Raw genomic sequence first — 23103 nt, 5'->3', positions numbered from 1 at the left:
ACAGTATCCAGAGGACCCCACACATCTGTCAGTTTGTTCTACCGTGATGGCTTGTGTGTGGCTGTGCTACTGGAAGCTATGCCGCTGGTATTTCAAATACCAGAGGGGTCACCCGTGGTGGACAGGTTTCAGCAGAGCTTCCAGACTGAGGCTGGGAAGAAGGACCTAGTGATCCACTTCTGAAAAATTGGTCAGTGATAACCTTATGAATAGCAGCAGAACACTGATACCATGCCAAGAGATGAGACTCTCAGGTTGGAAGGCACTCAAAATATGACTGGGGAAGAGCTTACTTCTCAAAACATGAGGAAATTGAAGATTTTTACGAACTTCTGCGGTCTGAAATTGATTAAATGCCCAATCAAAAAAAAGATGCATGGTTAATTACTGGTGATTGGAATGCAAAAGTTGGAAGTAAAGAAGGAATAAAAAAAAAAAAAGAAGGAATAGTAGTTGGAAACTACGGCCTTGGTGATAGAAACAATGCTAGAGTTCGCGTATAGAATTTTGCAAGACTAACAACTTCTTCATTGCAAATACCTTTTTTCAACAACATAAATGGCAACTATACATGTGGACCTCACCAGATGGAATACACAGGAATCGAATTGACTACTTCTGTGGAAAGAGATGATGGAAAAGCTGAGTATCATCAGTCAACAAAGCCAGGGGCTGACTGTAGAATGAACCATCAATTGCTCCTATGCAAGTTCAAGTTGAAGTGGAAGAAAATTAGAACAAGTTCACCAGAGCCAAAGTGCTACCTTGAGTATATTCCCCCTGAATTTATAGACCATCTCAAGAATAGATTTGACTCATTGAACACTAATGACCAAAGAACAGTTGAGTTGCGGAATGATATGAAGGACATCGTACATAAAGAAAGCAAGAGGTCATTAAAAAGACAAGAAAGAAAGAAAAGGCCAAAATCGATGTCAGAAGGGACTCTGGAACTTGCTCTTGAACATTGAGTAGCTAAAGCGAAAGAAAGAAATGAAGTAAAAGAACTGAACACCTTGAGAAAACAAAGTATTATAATGAAATGTGCAAAGACCTGGAGTTAGAAAACCAAAAGGGGAGAACACACTCAGCATCTCTAAAGCTGGAAGAACGGAAAGTTCAAGCCTCAAGTTGCAGTATTGAAGGATTCTTTGGGGAAAATAGTAAACATCAAGGGAGGCAACAAAAGATGGAAAGAATACACAGTCACTATACCAAAAAGAACTGGTGGATGTTCAACCATTTCAGGAGGTAGCATATGATCAAGAACTGATGATACTGAAGGAAGAAGTCCAAGCTCCGCTGAAGGCATTAGCAAAAAACAAGACTCCAGGAATTGATGGAATACCAATTGAAATGTTTCAACGAACAAATGTAGCACTGGAAGCGATCACTCGTCTATGCCAAGAAATTTGGAAGACAGATACCTGGCCAACTGACTGGAAGAGATGCATATTTGCCCGTTCCAAAGAAAGGTAATCCACTGGAATGTGGGAATTATCGAACAATATCACACACAAATAAATTTTATTTTTATTAAGCTTTAAGTGAAGGTTTACAGCTTTAGTTTTGCATACAAAATTACACACACATTTTTATTGTTAATGCGACTCTAGCTGCTATACCTATAATGTGACAGCACACTTCTCCTTTCCACCCCGGATTTCCTGTGTCCATTCAACCAGCTTCTATCCCTTTCTGCCCTCTCATCTCACCTCTGGACAGGAGCTGCCCATTTGGTCTCGCATATCTGATTGAACTAAGAAGCACACTCTTCACAAGTTTCATCTTATGTCTTACACTGCAGTCTAATCTTTGAAGAGTTGGCTTCGGGAATGGTTTTAGTTCTGGGTTAACAGAGTCCAGGGGTTCTTCTGGGGTTCCTTCAGTCTCAATCAGACCATTAAGTCTGGTTTTTCTTTTTTTTTTTTTTTTACTAGAATTTGAGTTCTGCACCCTACTTTTCTCCTGCTCCGTCAGGGACTTTCTCTTGTGTTCCCTGTCAGGGTGGTAGCCAGGCATCATCTAGTTCTGGTCTCAGGCTGATGGAATCTCTGGCTTATGTGGCACTTTTTGTCTCTTGGGCTAATATTTTCCTTGTGTATTTGGTGTTTTTCATTCTCCTTTGCTCCAGGTGGTTTGGGACCAATTGATGTGTCTTAGATGGCCACTCGCTAGCTTTTAAGACCCCAGACGCCACTCACCAAAGTAGTATGCAGAACAGTTTCTGAATAAAATTTGCTATGTCAATTGACTCAGATGTCCCCAGAAACCCTGGTCCCCAGACCCTCACCCCTGCTACTCTGTCCCTTGAAGTGTTTGGCTGTGTTGAGGAAACTTCTTAGCTTTGGCTTTAATCCAGTTTTGCTGACTTCTTTCCCTGTATTGTGTGTTGTGCTTCCCTTCACCTAAGCTAATTGTTGTCTACTATTTACTTACTGAATTCTCCTCTCCCTCCTTCCCCCTCCTTATAACCATCAAAGAATGTTTTCTTTTGTGTTTAAACCACACACAAGTAACATTTTGCTGAAGATCATTCAAAAGGGTTGCAGCAGTACATCAAAATTCAAGCCAGATTCAGAAGAGGATGTGGAACCAGGGATATCAATGCTGATGTCAGTGGATCTTCACTGAAAGATGTTTGCCTGTATTTTATTGACTATGCCAAGGCATTTGACTGTTGGATTATAACAAATTATGGATAACATTGAGAAGAATGGGAATTCCAGAATACTTAATTGTGCTCATGAGGAAGCTGTACATAGACCAAGAGGCAGTTGCTGGAACAGAACAAGGGGATACTGATTGGTTTAAAATCAGGAAAGGTGTGAGTCACTTTGTAGCCCTTCACCATACCTATTCAGTCTGTATGCTGAGCAAATAAGCAGAAGCTGGACTATATGAAGAAGAACGGGGCATCAGGATTGGAGGAAGACTCATTAAGAACCTGCGCTATGCAGATGACACAACCTTGCTTGCTGAAAGTGAAGAAGACTTGAAGCACTTAATAATGAAGATCAAAGACCACAGCCTTCAGTATGGATTACACCTCGACATAAAGAAAACAAAAATCCTCACAAGTGGACCATCGAGCAACATCATGATAAATGGTGAAGATTGAAGTTGTCAAGGATTTCATTTTACTTGGATCCACAATCAACAGCCATGGAAGCAGCAGTCAAGAAATCAAATGACATATTGCATTGGGCAAATCTGCTGCAAAAGATTTCTTTAAAGTGTTGAAAAGCAAAGATGTCACCCTGAAGACTAAGGTGCGCCTGACTGAAGCCATGGTGTCTTCAATCACCCATATGCATGCAAAAGCTGGACGCTGAATAAGGAAGACTGAAGAAGACTAGATGCCTTTGAATTGTGGTGCTGGCAAAGAATATTGAATATATCGTGGACTTCCAAAAGAATGAACAAACCTGTCTTGGAAGAAGTACAACCAGAATGCTCCTTAGAAGCAAGGATGTTGAAACTATGTCTCACATACTTTGGACATGTTGTCAGGAGGGATCAGTCTCTGGAGGACGTCATGTCTGTAGAGTAGAGGGTCAGTGAAAAAGGGGAAGACCCTCAACGAGATGGAATGACACAATGGAATCAAGCATAACAACAATCCTAAGGATGGCACAGGACTGGGCAGTGTTTTATTTTGTTGTATATAGGGTAGCTGTGAGTTGGAACCAACTTGACGGCACCTAACAACAACAGCAACTAACAATAAAATTTAAGCTTCAGGGCCCTCACTTCCATGGGTCCCTTCCAAAGTCCGAGAGCAGCCCTAGCAAAATTTTCACATGACCCTGTGGTTTTGCAAAACTTGTAAAAGTAGGATGTAGCAAACATGGGTGCCAAGCACCCTAGCTAGGATGGGTATAATAAAAAAGGCAGACAATAAAAAGTGTTGGTGAGGATGGAGAGAAACTGGAACCCTCAAAAATTGCTGGTGGGAATGTAAAATGCTACAGCCACTGTGGAAAACAGTTTCCTCAAAAAGTTAAGCATAGAATTAACCATATGACCATGCAATTCCACTCCTAGGTACACACCCAAGAGAATTCAAAACAGGTGTTCAAACAAAAACCTGTACACAAACATTCAGGGCTGCGTATTCATAATACCTAAAAAGTAGAAACAACCCAAGCGTCCATCAACTGATAAATGGATAAACAACGTGGCACATGGATACAATGGAATATTATTTTCGTAGGTCGATTTTAACCCCATGAGCGCAGAGTAGAGCTGCTTCGTAGGGTTTTCAAATCTGTGATCTTTTGAAAGCACATTGCTAGGCCTGTCTTCCTAGGCACTTCTGGGTGGGTTCAAACTGCCAATCTTTTGGCTAGTAGTGAAGCGCTTAACTGTTTGTGCCTCCCAGGGACCCCAATGGAATATTATTCAGCCATAAAAATGAATGAAGTTCTAATACGTGCTACAACGCAGACAAACCTCGAAAACATTATGGAAGGTGAAAGCAGCAGGACACAAAAGACCCCCTATTGTATAAATCCATTTACATGAAACGTTCAGAATAGGCAAATCCATAGACAGAAAGATCAATAGTTGCCTAGGCCTGGACGGTGAGGGGTGGGGAATGACTGTTAATGGGTACAGGGTTTCTTTTTGGGATGATGGAAATATTCTAAAATTAGATGGTGGTGATGGCTGCACAACTGTCGAACGTACCGAAAACCACTGAATTGCACGCCTCAGATGGGTGGATTTCATGGTACGTGAATTATATCTCAGGCTGCTAAAAAATACAGGACACCCCCAGTTAAACTTGAATTTCAGATAAACACTTCCTACTTTAGAGTGATACCACCAAAGTATGCATTCGGGATAATTCAGCTTTAAAAAACACGAAGCAAACTCCACGCGTGGCATCATACGGCAGGTTCTTTTGCTCGACCGTGGGTTTAGGGTTCGTGCACATTGTGGAAATGGCCCTGCTTTGTCTGCTTCATCACCACAGCTGTATTGTGTGCTTTTGTCCCCATTTATCCATGGGTTCCTCGGATGACATACATGTGGGCCATTCCCAATTTCACGCTGTTTTGAACAGTGCTGCCACCAACATGTTTTTTTGTGTAGCCTGAGGCCTGAGCATGCCCCTCTCGAGTGGAATCCCTGGGCCACAGGGACTGTGTATGTCCAGCTCCCTAGGAAGTGCCCAGTTGTTCTCCCAAGGGGTTTCGCTGCCACCAGCAGAGCCTAGTGTTTCTGTCTCCACATCCTCACATTTTGTTAGATTTTTAATTCTTACTCCATCTGGTGAACATCGTGGGGATATATCATGGCTTTAGTTTGCTTTTTTCTGATTACAGTGACATTGAGAAACTTTCCATATATGTGTGTACATTAAAAAAAAAGCTGCCATTGAGTCAATTCTGATTCACGGTAGCTGCTTACGTAACATATATACATAGGCTATTTTGACTAATTCTTTTGTGAAATTTCCGTTCTAGTCTTTTGTACATTTTTCTGTTGGGTTGTCTGATTTTATTGTTGATTTGTAGTTCTTTGTATATTCTGGATATGAGCCATTTTCAGTTACATCTTCCTCCCACTCTGTGGCTTACTCTCTTTGTGATATACTGAGATGAACAGATTTCTTAAAGAAATAACTGTATATTAGCGTGTGTTAATAAATTGATATTTTCTCTTGTGAATTCTTTTTTGTGGCCTGTTTAATTTTCTTCCCTACTTTCTCATGTTTGTATTTTTAAAAGCACCTGTTGTTTTTAGAATTTGAAGAATGAGACACCAGTTGGAGCAGACCATCTTTTGGTTTTAGCATGTGTAATTCCTTTTTCTTAATGTCAGGTGGGCCTAGCATATTCTGACTCCCTTCCAGGAAAGAAGGCCCTGGCTGGCCCTGGGGTGAGCCACTCACCCTGTGGAAAGAGCCTTTGTGCAGTTGGCGGGCTGGGGGCCTGGGGGACAGATGTGGAAGACGAACTCTCAACCATCCAGGAGAAGCTTGCACAGAGAACCTTCTCCAGAGTCTGCCCTTCCCCCAAAATCTTGGCACCCAGTAACGGACAGATACAAGCTGGCTGAACACCAGGTAGGCCCTTGGGGGCTACACCCCACCAGGAACATTGTTCCACTACAGAAGCTGACCACACCCCAGGCTCCACTGCCCCAGCTCCAGCCTCCACACGTGACTGGCCCCCGCTGAGTTCAGGCCACAGCTGCAGACTGCCCTGCCTGCTCCAGACGCCCCTAAAGAGGAAGGTGACATCTAGTTTGCTGGCTGGCCTCTGTACTTTATTCCAGCCCTTTGGCCAGGTGCATGCTGTCTGCTCCGAGGTCAGCTGTAGCTGTCAGGGTCCGCATCTTCTGGCACAAAGTAGCGCCGCAGCGCGGGCTGCAGGAGCAGCGGGGGTAGCGGGCGGGCTGGCGTGGGCCAATTCGGGGGGAAAGGCTCCAGCTCCACCCGTGGCAGCGGCAGCTTGATCATACGCAGAGGGCCGCCTACACAGGGCCACCGCGGCTTCCGGCCTGGGGGTGGGCGGGACAATGAGGCTGAACAGGGTGGGACCCACACCTAGTGGGTCCAGTGGGGCTGGGGTGATCCAGGGCCCTCTCTCTACCCCACTACCTACTCACCACTCAGGTTCACCCGAGCCATCTGGACCCTGGACTCCTGAAGCCGGAGTATGGGTTGGTACCTGGGTGAAGAGGAGGCCGGTTAGGGCGCACTGGCTCCCTGCACCCGTGCCGCCCCTCCCTGCGCCCGCCCGCCTGCACCCTCGCGCGCCCTCGCGCACCGGCGATCCAGGGGCTGCGGCACCACGGTGCTGGGCACGGGCACGGGCACGGGCACGGGCACGGGCACGAGCGAGCTCGGGCGCTCAGGCTCCGCCTCCTCCAGCGGCGAGCTCTGGTGCCGCTCCAGCTGCCGCTCGCAGAAGAAGTTGAGCATATCGATGTACCCCAGGTCCAGCAGCTGCGAGCGCGACCAGTCGGTCTGCTCCAGCGGCAGCGGCAGTGGCAGGCCTTGCAGCGCCGCGGGCGCTGAGAAGCGCGTGCAGGCCTCCGGCACAACGCAGAAGGCCTGCAGCGAGTCCGAGAGTGTCCGCCGGGTCCGTCGGGTGCTCAGCTGCACCGGCTCCGCCTGCCACTCCTGAGCGGCTAAGTCCAGACCGGAAGACAAGATCATCAGCGAGGGCGTCTCGGAGACGCGCGAGGGAGCACAAGAGATATTTGAGTAGGTCCCGGAGACGCGCGAGGACGTCCGGAAGACGTGAGATGCCGGCCCTGAGACCTGCGAGGCCTGCGTCAGGGTCGCCTTGGGGAGCGTCAGCCCCGAAGGCTCAGAAGAGTTGGGCTGCTCCACAGACAACCTGGTTGCAGATGGCCGCAAGGTTTCCATCTGTGGGAGACGTAGCCAATAGCGGAAGGGCCCTCTGCTCCTTGAGCCCCTGCCAGAACCACGGCCCAAGTGAGAGGCCCTCCCCTAACAGGGCGACCCGCCTGGTGCTGTCCTGGCCCCAAGCCCGAGACTCCGCTGCAGATGGCGGGGGAGCATTAGGGAGATCCCGAGAGATGCATCGGGGAAGCAGGAGGGACAGGAGCCTGCAGGCCTGGCCTGGCTCTCCGACCTAGACTTCAGGAAAGCTTCAGGCAAGAAGGCAAGAGGCTTGAGGTGACTCACCCGCCCCTCCCTCACCGCCAGCCAGACCTGCAGGTTCTGGATCATGTCCTCCAGCTTCTGGCTGCAGCGATTGCGCAGCAAGGCCTTGGAGTCGCGTTCTGAGCCCTGGGCCCAGGTCACCATCTCCTTGAACAGGAAGCCCTGCGGATCCTGAAGGCCCAGTGCACTCAGTAGCTTCTTGAGCTCCGGCCTGGGGCGACAGGCATGCAGCTTAGCCCGAAGCCTGCGGCAGTGGGAAGGCGAGGCGGGTGGGGGTGATACTCACTGGCAGTTGGCTGGTGAGTAGAGGAAATAGGACAGAAGCTCCAGGACCACATCCCTGGACTCCAGGGAGCAGGCCAGGAGCAGCTGCAGCGCCAGCATCACGAACTGCTTCTGTGTTCCGTCCTGAGCGCAGGCGGAGTGGAGGGTGGGCCGTCTGGGAGGCAAGCGGTGGGGCGCGGGGGGCACGGTGGGGCGCAGGGGGTGCAGGGGGTGGGGACACACCTGGAGGCTAGGGGGCTGGTCCTGGTTGAGCAAGCGCACAAGGATGTCCTGAAGGCGGCTGCGGAGGTCGCAGCTCGTGTCAGGCAGCAACCTCAGCAACGCGTTCAGGATGTGCACACCGTCCCCCCAGGAGGCATCCTCCAGCAGGTCCAGGAGCAGCGAGGCCAGGCCCTCCACCGTGCCCACCTCGGGGTATGCCTGCGGAACCCGTGTGCTGAAGCCCGGCCCCCAAACACGCACCAGGTGCGCTCCGTTTGCTGCTCTTCGCCCCTCCCCGACCTGTGCTTCGCAAACGTCCCAGACTCCGTCTCACCTCCAGGGTGAAGATGGGAAACAGCTTTTTGAACCAGTTCTGGCCGACGAAGTACCGCAGGAACCTGGGCAGGTGAGCGTAGTGCTCTTCCCAGGGTGAGCGGCGGGTCCGGGAGCGTGCGTAGACTTCCGCCGAGGTGTGGGCGTAGCGGGAGCCCCGGCGCTTTAAGGTCAAGTACGCGGGGCTCTAGGTGAGGCGGCGGGCACTGCAGGTCCTGCCTGTCCTGGGCGTGGAGCCCGGCCCTCCCGCGGCCGCACGGGAGCGTACCTGAACCTCCGGCTCCAGCATCGAGGGCTCGAGCGGCTCTTCTGAGCGAGGACTCCACGGGCCCAAGGCGGCGGAGAGCCAGTCCAGCTCCTCGACCTCCTCCTCTTCCTCCTCTTCGTCCCCGGCCTTCCCCCCTAGCCAGCCGAGGAGCTTTTGGTGCCACGTGGCAGTATACCTTCTGCCCCTCGACAGCCAGAAGTCGTCCTGGCTCTGTCCGGGCTGCGGAAGAAGACAGTGCGAGGTGGCGCTCGCAGGCTGCAGGGACAGGGCCTCGCCGCGAGCCCTGCCTGACCCCCTCCCGCGAGCCAGCCCCCCAAGCCCTGCCGCTTGCCTTGGGTCTGTTGAGGTCAGGGGAGAGTTGGGCGAGGGCTCCGAGGCCACCCATGTCTGTTGGCAGCCACAGGTGCTGCAGCACAACCGAGTTGGGCAGGAAGCCAGGGAAGATGAGGCGCCTGGGGACGGGTTGCCGCCGGAACTAGACGGGGCGGGGCAGAGCGGCAGCAGGGTGAGGCGCCCGGGGGCCTGGATCACTCCACCCTCTGCAGAGCCTGGCTTTGCCCTCCAGGTCTCCGAGAGCTGACGGGCGTTCCTGCCCTCCCAACACACGGGCAGAGAAAACCTTTACAGACTAGCAGGGAGGGCCGCAGTGAGGCGTCAGGGAGGGAGACCTGGGGAGCCGCTGGCCCCTGGGGAGCCCTAGCACCCCGTATGCCCTCCACGGGACTCTGGTCCCAGCTCTGGAGAGATGTCTAAAGCTCATGGGGGAAATAGGTGAGAAAGGGCATGGAGAGGGGGCAAGCGAGGACTTGGGCAAAAGGTGCAACTGCTGGAAGACCGATGACTCACCTGCGCAGGTGATGGGAAGGAGCCGAGGCCTGCCCAGGAACCCGGGGTGGGTCAGAGTAGGGAGGTGGTAGAAAGCAAGGGGCCAGCTCCCCTTGGCTTTGCTCCTCTGAAGGGCAGGGACTCTGGTCTCCCAGGGTCAACTACAGAGTCCACAGGTGGACCCACACCTGACACTTTCTAGGGAGGGGTGGTATGCAGGCACAGCCCGCTGTTGGAGCCTCTGGGAGGGCCCATCACCCAGCCCAGGCTCAGGCCTGGGAGGCAGCCTGCCCCCAGAGCAGCAGGGAGCCTGTGCCTGAAGGGCAGCTGCACCAGACCTGGCTGGCAGGGTGAAGGGGCTTGGACCATGGACCTCTAGGCTACAGGTGGGCGTGGCTTGCTGTCAGGTCAGATTTACACATAAAGATTCACAGCAAAGGGCAATTGGGGTGGGCAAGAAGGGTGTCCCGCCCCCCCCCCCGTAGGGTGCCTCTAGGGAGAACCAGGAGGGGCTCTCACCTGGTTTAGGGGCTCAACAGTGGCAGGAAAGAAGCCCTTGAGGTTAGAGAGAAGCTCCTTGGGGTGCCTCTTCAGCGGGATCTGGGGGTGGGATGGGGGCTCAGAGCTGAGCAAGGACCATAGCACTTCTGCAGCTCTGCCCCAGGCAGGGGCTACCTGCCTGCCTGGAATCCTCACCCTTTTCGGCTCATGGGAGGACGATGGCTCCAGGGACACTTGCTCCCCCTCCCGGAGGTGCTCTGCCTGCAGCTGCAGGTCCAGGCTGAGGCCCAGGTTGCAGCTGAGTGAGGACTGGGCCAGCAGCTAGGGGTGAGAGGAGGAGGCATGGGCAGGGTGGCGGTCACTAGGGCAGTGCAGAGGTACGGAGGGTGGGAGGCCTCACCTGCGATGCCCTGCTGTGCACCTTGCGGGAGGCAGGTGGGATGGGCAAGGCGACCCGGGGAGGGCGGGCCAATCGCTGGCGCAGGGTCCCCAGGTCCTTTGGGGGCTGGACTGCTGACACTGTCTGTCCTTCTGTGCAGACCCTAGCCCACTGGAGGCTGGGGGCAGCTGTGGGCAGAGTGCTGGCCTCTCTCTCCTTGGAGAGGGTCATGGAGCTCCACTGGTGGGATGCCCTTCCAGGCTGCACCCCCTAGGAGGGAGAGAGCAGGTGGGGGCACCAGAGACCTCAGTGCAGAGGGAGGGGCCAGGTCAGGGAGGGGCCTGGGGAGCCCCATACCCACCACCAGGCTAGGCCCGTAGATCAGACGCAGGTAGTTGTCAAAAGCTTCCTGGCGCTGCTGCAAGGACGGTGGGGGCCGGACTGCAGGGACCACCAGCCCCAGCCTCAGCCTCTGAAGGTCTCGGTCCCGGGCAGCTAGGGCTTCGAAGTCCTGGATGGGGGCAGTGGTCAGCCACTTTTTCCTTGAACTTTACCCTGTCCTACCCAGACAACCACAGGGATTCTAGGCCTGAGAGGGTAAGAAGGTGTGGCCCGAGCCTGGACAAGGGGAAGTTGGTGTACTGTAGTGGTGAGGGGATGGGGTGGGGGTGGTGAGGGACAGGGAGGTGGTGGGAAGAATGGGGAGGGACTGGGGAGTGGTAGGGACCCATCTCACCTCTTTCAACACTGGCTGCGGAGATGTTGCCTTTTGCTGATGGATGAAAGACAAGGCTGAACTGCAGACAGAGATGTACACAAGTGGGGTGATGGGCAGCATTACCAGTGGGACAGGCAGGGGCTGGGACAGGGACCCTGGGATTGCAAGGCCCAGGATGGGACACAATAATCAGCAGTGGGGATGCCAGGGATGGAACAAGCTGCGGTGACCTCTGAGGCTCCAGAAACCCTGGGGCTTCCAGCATGTCTGGGTGGGCCTGCAGCAGACCTGAGACTGGCTACTCCATGCAGGTTGGCAAGCCTCTGCAGCTGGGCGGAGGTCAGCGACTCCTGGCTGGTCAGTGGCAGCGGAGGGTCATCCACCACTTCAGGGGCCTTCTGGCACAGCTTCTGAGCAAGAGAGAGAAGCCTGGAGCCCTGGCTTAGGGGCCTCTGTCCTCCCCGAGCAGCCTCACCCTGTTCTCACTGCACACCTTAACCAGGTAGGAAGTGGGGAGGTACAGCCTGTGGGACACCAGGCAGAGGCGGGAGCCCAGTGCCAACACCAGGTCTCCACTGTTGCTGCAGAAGGTCAGGGCCTGGGGGGCGCCATTCAGCTGCAGGAGCCTGGAGGGTGCCCAGGGCCAGAGTCCAGCCCCTGCTCCACAGGTTGGAACCTGAGGCAGGAGCAGGGGCAAGGCCCTCTCCCCTCAGCCCAGCTACTGGGATCTGCTGGTGGCAGGAATACCAGAGGCCATAGGATGTCCTGTGCCCCGCCTCCCTCGGCACTAGCCCCTCCTCCCTCGGCACCAGCCCCGCCCCCTTGGGCCCAGCCCACCGCAGCAGGCGGTTCTCAGCTGTCCAGATGCGGACGGTGCAGTCCAGGCTGGAGGACGCGTAGAGCTTGAGCGTGGGACAGCAGCACAGGCCTGGGTCGGGGTGGTGTCAGGGTAAGAAATCGGAGCAGTACTGAGGCCTGGGCCTCAGCTTCGCCCTGTGCCCTCACCAGTGATGTGGTCCGTGGGGTCGTCCTGGGGTCGGTGGTCACAGCGCGGGTGGTCATCCAGGCCTAACTGCACAAGGCCATAGGTGGCGGTTGCAGGGGCCTCGAAGCCCACCGTGACGCGCTTGTCAAGCACGCAGAGCGCCACTGCTGGGTGGCAGCAGGAGATGGTGCGCAGCAGGCTCAGGCTCTCCTCGGCGTAGGGGAAGACGCGCCATATCTTCACAGTCAGGTCTCCGCCTGTGAGCGGCAGGAGCGGGGCTGGGCCTGGCAGGTGGAGGGGGGAGGGGGAGGGGAGGGGGGAGGATTCCTCCCCTGGGCAGGTGGCCGGGCGGAGCTGGGGAGGAACTAACCCGAAGACACGATGCTATTCCAGGTGGACGCGATGGCGGTGACAGGGCCTGGGGTATGCGCCTCTGTATGGAAGACAGTCCTTGACGAGCACCACTCGAGCACCGACAGTGCGCCGTCCGTGTGCCCCACCACGGGTAGGTACCTGCGGGCGGCAGTAGAGCGCGTTGGTGCGGGCCCAGACCCCTGTCCTCCAGCCCGGCCCTTGCCAGCCCCGGCGCCCACCGGTTCTTGTCCTTCAGGGCCCAAGCCGTGTCGCTGCGGTGCAGCTCGCCCCCGTGCTCGCGCACGACCTCCCAGGAGTCGCGCGCGCCCCCAGGGTCAGTGAGGTGGCTATACAGGTGTAGGCAGCAGGGCCGCGGCGCGGGGGCCGGCGGCGGGCGCACGCGATGAAGGACTCGCATGGGGCACCGCGCCGCGTTGGCGCGCACCAGGTGCCCGGTTCGCGTCAGCAGCCACAGCGCCTCGCGTGGCAGACAGTAGGCCACCGCGGCGGCACAGTCTTCCGGCCCTAGCAGCAGCGCGCTCACTGTGCGCCCGGTGATTGCCGACACCAGGCAGACCGAACCGTCGGCACACGCACACAGGAGGCGTATGGGCAGCGGCGGGTGAGGATGAGCGGGTAGAGCGGGTGCCACCTGCAGGTGGAGCACCGGGGCGGGCAGCTGCGCCAGCGGCGAGTAGAGTTCGCGCACGCGCCACAGCTCCACGCTGCCCGGGCTCAGCGACAGCACTGGCCAGCCGGGGCTCGCAGGCGCTAGCAGGCTGGTCACACGCCCCAACGGCACGTCACGGCCCCAACTGCACAGCGCCACCTCGCCCACCTGCGCCACAGCCTGCAGGTCCCACGTGCGCAGGGTCCCGTCCTGTGAGGCCGACAGTACCAGGGCGGTGTTCGGAAGCACGGCCAGAGCCGTCACGGGACCTGTGGGAGAGCGCGCATCGCCCTGGCGCGTCAGGGTCTCTGGTGGAGGGATCAGCCCTGGTGGCGGCCAGCGCAGCGAAACGCAGCCAGAGGCGTTGGGAAGTCTGGGCAGCCAAGTACTAATTGAAGGCAGAGGGCTGCGCGGAGGTGGGGGGAGAGCTGCCTCCAGAGCCACCGTGGCGAGCAGCGCACCTGTGTGGCCCACGAACACTGTCCGGATCTGCCAGTCGGCCTCCCACACCTTCACCGTGCTATCCCGGGAAGCTGTCACCATGGCGTTCACCTCCTCGCAGTACGTCAAGTCCGAGATGGTGCTGCGGGTGACGGAGGCCAGGCGAACTCAGCGGGGCCGCTTCGGCTCGGCCCCACGCCTAGAGGGAGCGCCTGGGTCCTGCCTGCACCGGCTAGCCCCCACCGCCTGGCCATCGGCCCCCGCCTTGTGTCCCCGGCCCGGTGGCCTCTCACGTTTTGTGCAGGTCTCGGCGCACATCTACAAGAGTCCAGCTGTGCAGGTCGAAGGTGAGCACCGCAGAGCCATAGGCGGCGAAGCAGCGCGGGAGGTGGCAGGGCGGCGCGCCCCCTAGGGCCAGACGCGTGAGAGCGCCCGCGAAGCTCCGCGGAGGCTGCAGGAGAGGCCCGCGCGGCACCAGGAGGCGACCGCCCGAGCGGAACTTCCAGAGCTCCAGGCCGCCGCCCGCCTCGGCCACAACCAGAAGCCCGGAGTCGGGCACCGGCAGGCAGCAGGTGGGCTCAAGGCTCCCTGTCCTGCCCACCCCCAGCTTGCTCTGCCACAGCAGGCGGAGGTCGGGTCCTAGTATAGCCAGCCCCACGGGGCCCCAGCCCACAAAGCGGCCCACGTCACCCAGCGGGCCTGGCACAACCACCAGCCCTGTGATCTCGGCAGGGGCCGGCAGCTTCTCACGCACCCAGCCGTCCTCTCTGTGTAGGTGCAGGCTGCCCGCGCCGTCCAGCACCACCAGGCGTCTACCCAGCGGGTCCTGCGCTACGGAGCGCAGCCCCGCCGCCATGTCCAGGCGGCGCAGTGGCTCCAGCCCGTGTGTCAAGCGCTCCACGCGCAGCTCGGCTCTCTTCTCCTGCGGGACGGGGGTCAATGGGGGGAGCCAGCCCTCGAGGGGGTCAAGGAGGGGACAGGGCGCTCTCCTGCCTGGAGGAGCACAAGAGAAGCCAGCGGGGCAAGCAGGGTCATGCTGGGGATCCCTAGGGGAAAGACGGAGCCGGAGAGGAGACTTTGAGGTCGCACCTTTTCCACCATGTCGTGGAGACCTGTGCGCAGGAGTAGCCACAGCTGACGGGCACGGGCCCGTGGGGTCATGTTGAGCCACTGTGGGCTAGTGGTAAAATTCCGCAGGAACTGCGTTGTCTCTGGTAACAATGACTCTGTGTGTGGACAGCGGAAACGCCATCACTGCATGGCCTCGTGCCCCAACCCTGGAAGTCCTGGGCAGCCTGGAGAACAGCTCTAAGGGGCCCCCCAGGTCAGGAGACTGCCCAAGGGCCGGCACCTCCTCAGGGAAAGGAGGTGCGCCTGAGGTCAGCTTTGGGAGCAGGACCAGGCCAGGCGGCCCTCACCATTCCTTTCCTTGAGCTGTCCCGGGTCAGGAGCATCATTGACGTCTGTGTCATACAGGCCCACGTCCACAGTCAGGTTGTCGCCCTCCGCCGGAAAGGGGCTGCCTGTGTTGAACACTCTTGGCTCCATTTCGGAGGCTGAGGTTCTAGGCCACCCAACAGCTCCGGAGCACCTAGCGGTAGTGTCCGCACTGGCTGTTGCTACGATACCTGACGCCGCAGGCCCCGCCCCCGACGCAAGCCCCCCTCCCCCACCACCACCGTCCGTCCGGCTCCGCACTAAGTCACAGAAACTTTTATTGGAAACAAACGAGCTGCAGCAAAGTGACACTCAGTGCACGTGGCCTGACAGGCGAACTGGGGGATACAGGTGGACGCCAGGTCTGGCCAGCCCAAGCCCAGAGCTGATGACCTCTGGGGCCTGTTCCCGGGTCTGGGCAGTGGGCTTTTGGGACTGGAGTGTGAAGGCCCACATCTAGCTCCATACAAAATAGAAAAATAAACTCTGTGGTCCAGCTGTCCCTGCCTTGTGGCAGTTCGTTTGGGCAGGGCAGGTGCTTTTCCCAGCAGGCCCCACGCTGTTCCATCCATCCGCAGTGTGGGCAGCAGGAGCCTGTGGGGGTGAGTGGACATTCACAGGCTGGAGCCAAAGGACTAGTAGGCTGGCCTTGGCAGTGCCAGGGCTGTGACCAGCAGCTGAGGGAGGCACTCAGGCCCCTCAGGCAGAAGGTCCAGGCGTCAGTTGAAGCTGGATGAAGTTGGGGCCTCTGCTCTTCCTAGTTACATACAGATCACCTGGACCCTGGGCAGCAGTGGGCACATAGAGAAGTTTGAGAAGCCACAACCTAGAGACCATGCAGAAGGTCCCCTCTCTACCCGCCCCCCCCCCCAGGCTCCAGGGACCCTGGCCACACCACCATCACACTTGTTTCCCCTCCCTGCCCTACCCACCCCAGGCTCCAGGGGCCCTGGTCACTGCCACCATCACACACCTGTCCTCCTCAATAGTGCTGGTCTCCTCAGCCCCACCCTCACTGCCTCTGCTTTCTTCCTCCTCATGTTCTTCCTCTCCCAGCTCCATGTCCAACTCATTACCCGCCTCCGAGCGGGTATAGGTGGTGCCACTTGAGGAAGGTGGGAGGACTAGTCTTAGAACCACCTACCCCGGGCCTACCGTTGGCCTCTGAGGCCCAAGGAAGATGGCCCAGGACAGAGTAAGAAGCAGGGTGGGAACTGCTTTGGAAATGGTTTGTGGGCCTATGGGGAGTTGGGGAAGGGAAGCAGACACTGCCAACCTGATGGAGCGGCAACTGAAGAAAACGATCCGCTTCAGGCGCTTGTTGTAGAAGAAGTAGTTGAAGGACCAGAGACTTCCATCCTCTCCAAAGGGGTCTGAATCCAAGTCCGGGTTGTAGCTGGGGAGTGTGGGTGAGAAGCACCATGAGACCCCAGGTGCCCCACTGGCCAGAGGCACGCCTGGAGGGATATTAGCCCACCTGTAAATGTCACACTCTGCCAAGCAAATCTCCTCGTCCACTGCATTCCACAGCTGTGGCTTCAGGGCCTTGAAATCTTCCCGCACAGCCGAGAACAGGCTGCAGTTGACAGCATTCACCACCTGAAGTGGGTCACCGTCAGGCTGGTAGGGCCTGGGGGTGCCGGGGCAGGGGGTACAGTGGGAATGGCTGTGGGGTCATGGGTCCTATCCGCCCCCCTCACCCAGCTGAGGCTGGGCTCCCGGCTGAACTCGTGGCTCCGGGCTGTGCTGAAATCATAGTCGGGCCGGAAGGACTCGTTGAGCGTCGCGATCAAGTAAAAGAGGGTCTTGCGGCTGCACTTGTCACTGAGGGGACCCTCATCCTCGCCACCCTGGCTCTTGCTCAGTCTGCACAGAAAGAAGCGTCACGGAGCTCTCCGCTGTCCCCCCAGCTGTGGGCAGACCAGGCCCCCGCTCACCTGCTGGGACTGAGCCCTGAGGTCTGGGGTGGGGACAGTGCCTCCAGCACGTGAGGCTGACCCTCCTGGCAGAACTGCTTGAACATGTGCTTGTCATCCCCTGCCATCTTGCAGGAGTAGCTCTCGATCCTACAGGGAGGAGTACGGGCGGGACTACGGAGCACATCACGGCCCAGGCTCGAATCAGGGCACCAGAACGGAGTGACCCCTGAGACGTCATTCCCAGAGCCCCCACCTCACCTGCCAATGATGTGGGCATCTCCTGTCTCCACAGTCAGCTGCGAGTTGATGGCCTCGAAGCTTGAGTTCTCCAACAGCTTCATGCTCCTTGAGAAGTGGGCTCTGTGCTCCAGAGGGACTAGTGCTTCCTGAGGGTGCAGGAGACCAGGCCATGAGTACCTGGCCGTGGGGCTCCACCTTCGCCCTTCTGCCCCAGTGAGCAGAGACGGTGTAAGCAAGCTAGACCTGGCCCCTGCCCAGGTTTCACCAGCTCACACCTCCTCCCGTCTGTTCTCAAGCCCTTGCAGCTGGCCAGAGAGAGAACGGGATCCTGTTACCTGAGGCTGGTGGCAAGTAGGGCCCCAGCTCAGCCACACCCCCCCGCACCTCACACGAATTCTGGGCCAGGCTAGGAGGGAGAGCTGGGGGTCCTGCTCCCCCTGGGGCTGCTGGTTGAATCTCTCCAACTTCCCCTTATTCCCTCAGAAGAGCCCCACCTACCATGAGGGCTCCTTTGAGTCCGCGAAGGGACACGACTCCTGCTGTACCCGTCACCTGGGCTGGGCTCAGCCAGGATTTCAGGACACCTGGGGCTCCCTGCAGTCACCTGGGTGAGGCGCTCTTCCCCGGCGAGGGCTCGAGGAAACCCATAAGCTCCTCCGTTCTCCGAGAGTGCGTCTGGTTACTTCGGACGCCCCAGGGCGGAGGAGGCCCCACGGTCCCCAAAAGGCCTAAACGCGAGCCGCTAAGGGAAGCCCCGACCGAACGGGGTGGGGGAACTACAAATCCCAGGAGGCAGTGCGGCCGGGCCGGGCGCATGCGCAACTGGCGCGAGGCCTGCTGGGCGCTGTAGTTCAGGCCCGGAGACAGCGGCCAGGTGCAGGATGGACACCTACCTGTGTGGGCCAGGCTAGGTCCGGCTGGGCCGGGTCGAGTCGGTTGGCGTCGGTGCCGGAGAGAGAGCGGTGCAGGCTCTGGGCAGCGCGGACTCCTCAGGACCGGAGGGCGGTGACGCGGCCTCCGCTCGGGCCGCACTGTATCCGGGGGAAGAAGCTCCGCGACGACGTCCCGTTACTCCCGGCCTTACCGGCCCATCCGGGCTGCCACCGCGACATAGCTTCACCCCCCTGCACAGCGCCGACTACTGCGACCGACCTGCCCGCCGACCGCCACAGATCGCCCCGGCGACCGAGCGAGCGAGCGAGCGAGCAAGCGACCTCCGCCTCTCTCGGCCGGACAACAACAAGCGTCCGCAAAGCCCGGCCCCACTCCTCTGAATGGCCCGCTCCAGCCGCCGGGACCCAGAGCTCGGATTGCCATTGGGAGAGCTACCCGCCGCTCACTCTCCTCTTCCACTCCTACTGGCTGGCGCTCCTGTCGGTCACTGTTCTGGGCCGTGCGTGCCCGCCTTTCTCCCTGGCACCCATTGGCCCGGCTTCGCCTGCTCCGCCCCCTGGAGGCGGACCGGCTCCGGAAGCCGCCGCAGCCGACAAAGCGCAGTGCGGGCGGAGCGCAAGGCGGTGGATGGGGCGGGCTGGCAAGGCTCCGCCTCTGAGCCCGAGGGGCGGAGCCTCCGGCCGGGAGCCGGCTTCCCCTTCAGGCGTCGGCTGGGCGGACATTGCCCACCTGGCTCCTAGGGGCAGGAACGACGTCTGCTTTCCCCTTCTGGCCGTGGTTCCGTCCGTGACACTTGGTCCCGCACACGGGCCTCAAGGCCCAGCTCTAACGTGACCGCCCTGGACACTCTGTCCTGGCGATGCTCCGGCCGAACACGGGCCTTGTCCGTCCTTGGGCGAGGCGGGCGGATCAGCTCGGCGGGTTCACGACCCTCGATCTCCGCCGCTCGGGCCCCGCCCGGAACCAGAGGCTCGCGGCCACGGTTTCCGGCCGGCGGAGTTACTGCGCGGCCCGGCCGACGGAAGCGGGCTCGGAGGGCCGGGACCAGCCGGACCAGAGATGGCCCCGCCGGCGGGCGGTGCGGCGGCGGCGGCGGCGGGCTCAGCGGCCGTACTCCTGGCCGTGCACGCCGCCGTGAGGCCGCTGGGCGCCGGGCCGGATGTCGAGGCGCAGCTGCGGCGGCTGCAGCTGAGCGCGGACCCCGAGCGGCCCGGGCGCTTCCGGCTGGAGCTGCTGAGCGCGGGGCCCGGGGCGGTGAGTGGGGCAGCGGGGCGGGCGCCGTCGCCCTGGGTCCAGGCTCCTCCGCTTGGCAGCTGCGTGCCCGCGAGCAGTCACTTTTCTGCTCCTGTTTTTTCGTCTGTTACGTGGGTGCAGTGCTGCTGCCCACCTTTCCGCGAGTTTTGTGAGGATTTTATGAGATTGGTCTCCCGAGAGGCGTAGAGCCGTGTTCCAAAACCCAAACCCACTGCTGTGCAGTCGATCCCGACCCCTAGCGACCCCACAGGACCGAGTGGAACTGCCCCATAGGGCTTCCCAGGAGCGCCTGGTGGGTTCGAACTGCCGACCTTTTGGTTAGAGGCTCATCTCCTAACCGTTGTGCCACCAGGGCTCCAGAGCAGTGAAGGTGGCCTGTAAATGCCACGTTTGTTTTGGTTATCGCGGGGCTGGGGAGAGACACGGAGCCTGGTTTCTCCCCCTTTTCAGGTCAGCTTGGAGTGGCCCTTGGAGTCAGTCTCCTACACGGTCCGAGGCCCCAGCCTGCATGAGTTGCAGCCTCCACCAGGAGGGCCTGGGGCCCTCAGCCTGCACTTCCCCAACCCTCAGGAAGCTCAGCGGTGGGCAGCACTGGTCCGAGGTGCCACTGCAGACGAGCAGAATGGTCAGTATGTTGGAGTCAAGATGCATTTACTTTTCTAGAGGCTGTGTTTAAGCTGGGAGAGAGTCCTGGATGGGAGTGGGGGTCTGGAAAGGTACCCAGGAGGGAGGACACCGGAGGCTAGAGTACCAGAGAGGTGTGCAGGGCCTCAGACTTGCATGAAAAGGACAAGCTATCAGGAGCACTGTGAAGGGTTTGTGGGACAGTGACAATCTTAGGTTTGTGCTGCTTGAGACTGGTAGAGACTTCTGTTGTCCCGTGGGGTGGTGCAGGTAGGGCTGGAGAAAGGAGGGATGTTGCCAGAGATGTTAAATGGAATTGGTTGGATTTCAGGGCTCTAAATGGAAGAGTTAGTAGTCAAGGCAGTGAAGGCTGGAGGGACCAGGGGCAGCAGGACTCCCAGGTAGAGGCCCATCTGGGAGGGCTGGCAGTGGCCTGGCTCTGACACATCCAGGGGTGTAGGTGGAACTGTGCCAGAGTTGGGGTCCAGGAGAGGTCAAGATGGAAAAGGGTAGAGGTCAGCCAAGGTCACCAGGAGAGAGAAGCAAGAGAGAGGTCTGATACGCAGATAGTGGGGAGACTAATAGAGCCCATAAGGAGGTGGAGAAGATGAGAGCCAGACCGGAAGAAGCAGCAGAGACCCAGGCAGCTCAGAGTCTCAAGGTGGAGAGCTGGTCGTCTCACGTATTTGTTCATTCTCCTGACGTGTATTCAGTTTGTCCTCCGCACTAGGCTCTTGTCCAGTCCTGGAGAGTCAGCAACAAACAAAACCTCAACCTCCCGCTGTCAGAAAGTTTGCAATTTTTTTTTTTTTTTTTTGAGGAGGTGGAAGCATACAAAATAAGTACATAAAATTTCTGTTGGGTGGTAGAGGGAATGAGAATGCTAAAACTGGACAGACTACAATTTAAAATAGGGTGGCAGGGAAACCTCACTGAGGCGACATTTGGGTGAAATTGGAAGGTTATGGCATGAACCACGTGGCCAAGGGAGCAGCAAGTACGAAGACCCTGAGGTGGCATTTGCGCGCGTTTGAGGCTCAGCCGAGGCTCAGTGTGTGCTGGTGCTTGGGGGCCCCTAACAGGGAGCACCTTCCATCTTGGCGGGGAGACAGCTCCGTAACTGAGGGCCTCAGGCCATCCAGGAACTGTTTGACCCCTCCCCATTGCAGTGGGGGGTAAGAAGAGGAGACAGCCTGCATGCCCAGCTCTGAAAAGCTGCTCAAAATAGGCAGTGGCCCACGAGGGCCTGGAATGGGAGCAGCCCGAATACGTCCTGTAATGACAGTGGAGCAGAAGAGGGGGACAGAGGTCCTGAGGCCGCCAAAGCATGGGGCTGCTGAAAGGCAGGCTCTTGTCTGGGCGCGTGCTTTGCTTTTGCTGTGAGGTGAGAGGGCCCCAGGAGGCCAGGAAAGGGGGCCTGGTCTCTGTGGAGGGTGCGGATGGGCGAGACTAGGCAGCAGAGGGGTCCAGCAGGACACTGGGACCCAAGCATGAGCTGCATGCTTTAGCACCAGGAGACGTCAGGCAGCAGCCTTAAAGGGGTTACAGGGCCAAGGCTGGAGGGGAGGCATGGCTGACAGGTGACTGAGGCGGGCACTGATATTGGTAGTGCAGAGGATAGAGGCAAAAGACCTGGAAGCCGGAAGTTCAAGAGCAGAGAGGCCAGGGTGAGGGGCAGCCTTGGTGGGGACTGATCACGAGGCCAGTAGCGCACCGCCATCTTCTCTCCTAGGCAGCAGTAGCCTACCCCAAGTCCTGGGCCCAGAGACCTGCCCTGTTTCCCCTCCCAGTCCCCCTGAAGCCCCCGACCCTATAGCCCCCCGACCTGAGGTGGATCCTCCTTGGAGCTCTGGAAATTTGACAGAGAAAGGTAAGGACAGGGGCCGAGGGGGTGGGGGAGCGGCAGGTGCCCAGCTGTAATGGTGGTCTCTCTCCTCACAGAAGAGCTGGCTGGGCGCCTGGCCCGGGCCATCGCAGGTGGGGACGAGAAGGGTGCAGCTCAAGTGGCGGCCATCCTGGCCCAGTGTCAGGTGGCCCTCAACATCCAACTCCAGGAGACCTGCTTCCCTCCTGGCCCTATCAGGTAAGGCCTGGCCTGGGACTTCTCACCGCCCTCTCCCAGGTCTCTTTGGCCTGTCCCCCTGACCCATGTTCTGGCCCAGGCTGCAGGTCACGGTTGAAGACGCCGCATCCTCTGCCCACATCGCACTGCAGGTCCACCCCCACTGCACTGTCGCCGCCCTGCAGGAACAGGTGAGCACAGCCTCTGGGGAGGCCTGTGGGGGCAGAGCTGTGGGTGACGTCCTGGCTGACCTCTGCTCCAGGTGTTCTCCGAGTTTGGCTTCCCGCCCGCTGTGCAGCGCTGGGTTGTCGGGCGGTGCCTGTGCATGCCCGAGCGCACCCTCGCCTCGTACGGGGTGCGGCGTGATGGGGATCCTGCTTTCCTCTACCTGCTTTCAGCCCCACGAGAAGCCCCAGGTCAGTCCTTGGTTGGGGTGCATGGGTGGGGGGAGGTGGGATGCTGCAGTCTGAGCTGGCCCTGAACCCTATCCACTCTGCCACAGGATGTGGCCCTCAGCGACCCCAGAAGACGGATGGCGAGCTAGGCCGCCTGTTTCCCCAGTCACTGGGGCTGCCTCGAGCCCCCCAGCCTGCCAGCTCCAGCCTCCCCAGCCCCCTGCAGGTGGGCCAAGGACCAGACAGGAGGTGGGGGGAGGCAGGACAGGGGCTGCTGTGGGCCCTAGAAGGAAAGGGTCAGCAACTGCGGTGTTCACCCTAGCCCGGCTGGTCCTGCCCTTCTTGCACCTTCATCAACGCCCCAAGCCGACCTGGTTGTGAGATGTGTAGCACCCAGAGGCCTTCCACTTGGGACCCCATCTCTACAGCCTCCACTCAGCAGCCACCAAAGGTACCAGAGGCAGAGGCAGGGGAGGGAACGGGCAGTACAACAGAAGCAGTTGGCATGACCCTTGCCTCCCTGCAGGTCACCAGGAGAGAGGATGGCCCTTCCCTCCCAGGTCTTTCAGGGGACCTCTGCTGATGGGCCATGTGGCCAGACCAGGCTGGAGGAGCTACAAGCAGAGACATTAAAGACACTCTGAGCCAGCGAGTAGTCTTCAGTGTTTTG

The 23103-nt window shown here is 58.5% G+C and overlaps 3 protein-coding genes across 7 annotated transcripts; 1 reads left to right on the top strand and 2 right to left on the bottom strand.

Moving 5' to 3' along the window:
- Positions 1–1894: 1894 nt before the first annotated feature.
- Positions 1895–15197, bottom strand: WDR97 (WD repeat domain 97). Its single transcript, XM_064268215.1, has 24 exons — positions 15027–15197; positions 14698–14834; positions 13902–14530; positions 13629–13750; positions 12737–13436; positions 12514–12656; positions 12164–12400; positions 11996–12086; positions 11652–11784; positions 11447–11568; positions 11177–11237; positions 10802–10951; positions 10462–10710; positions 10257–10382; positions 10080–10160; positions 9067–9210; positions 8736–8954; positions 8469–8654; positions 8156–8353; positions 7935–8056; positions 7670–7859; positions 6783–7387; positions 6622–6683; positions 1895–6513 (listed from the first exon to the last, which is right to left on the bottom strand). The coding sequence occupies exons 1-24, from the start codon at positions 15154–15156 to the stop codon at positions 6323–6325; spliced, it is 5028 nt and encodes a 1675-aa protein (XP_064124285.1). The 5' UTR covers positions 15157–15197; the 3' UTR covers positions 1895–6322.
- A 109-nt stretch (positions 15198–15306) lies between these two features.
- Positions 15307–18212, bottom strand: MAF1 (MAF1 homolog, negative regulator of RNA polymerase III). Of its 4 annotated transcripts, none has more exons than XM_010601696.3 (8): positions 18098–18212; positions 17223–17350; positions 16983–17135; positions 16746–16911; positions 16523–16644; positions 16322–16441; positions 16019–16150; positions 15307–15828 (listed from the first exon to the last, which is right to left on the bottom strand). In XM_010601696.3, exons 2-8 carry the CDS (start codon positions 17303–17305, stop codon positions 15807–15809), a joined length of 798 nt encoding a protein of 265 aa, XP_010599998.1. In that variant the 5' UTR covers positions 17306–17350; positions 18098–18212; the 3' UTR covers positions 15307–15806. The 4 variants fall into 4 exon arrangements, with proteins under 4 accessions (XP_010599998.1, XP_010599996.1, XP_010599997.1 ...); XM_010601694.3 differs by lacking the exon at positions 18098–18212 and adding an exon at positions 17703–18021; XM_010601695.3 differs by lacking the exon at positions 18098–18212 and adding an exon at positions 17703–18014 and having other exon boundaries at positions 16983–17111.
- An 848-nt stretch (positions 18213–19060) lies between these two features.
- Positions 19061–23081, top strand: SHARPIN (SHANK associated RH domain interactor). Of its 2 annotated transcripts, XM_064268212.1 has the most exons (9): positions 19061–19352; positions 19803–19977; positions 21709–21846; positions 21918–22059; positions 22139–22229; positions 22301–22454; positions 22541–22659; positions 22756–22884; positions 22960–23081. In XM_064268212.1, exons 1-9 carry the CDS (start codon positions 19158–19160, stop codon positions 23014–23016), a joined length of 1200 nt encoding a protein of 399 aa, XP_064124282.1. In that variant the 5' UTR covers positions 19061–19157; the 3' UTR covers positions 23017–23081. The 2 variants fall into 2 exon arrangements, with proteins under 2 accessions (XP_064124282.1, XP_064124283.1); XM_064268213.1 differs by lacking the exon at positions 21709–21846.
- Positions 23082–23103: the final 22 nt, after the last annotated feature.

Source organism: Loxodonta africana, chromosome 14 (assembly GCF_030014295.1).
Source record: "Loxodonta africana isolate mLoxAfr1 chromosome 14, mLoxAfr1.hap2, whole genome shotgun sequence".
In the NCBI taxonomy this organism is placed as follows: Eukaryota; Metazoa; Chordata; class Mammalia; order Proboscidea; family Elephantidae; genus Loxodonta; species Loxodonta africana.
This window is presented reverse-complemented; position numbering and strand designations above follow the sequence as displayed.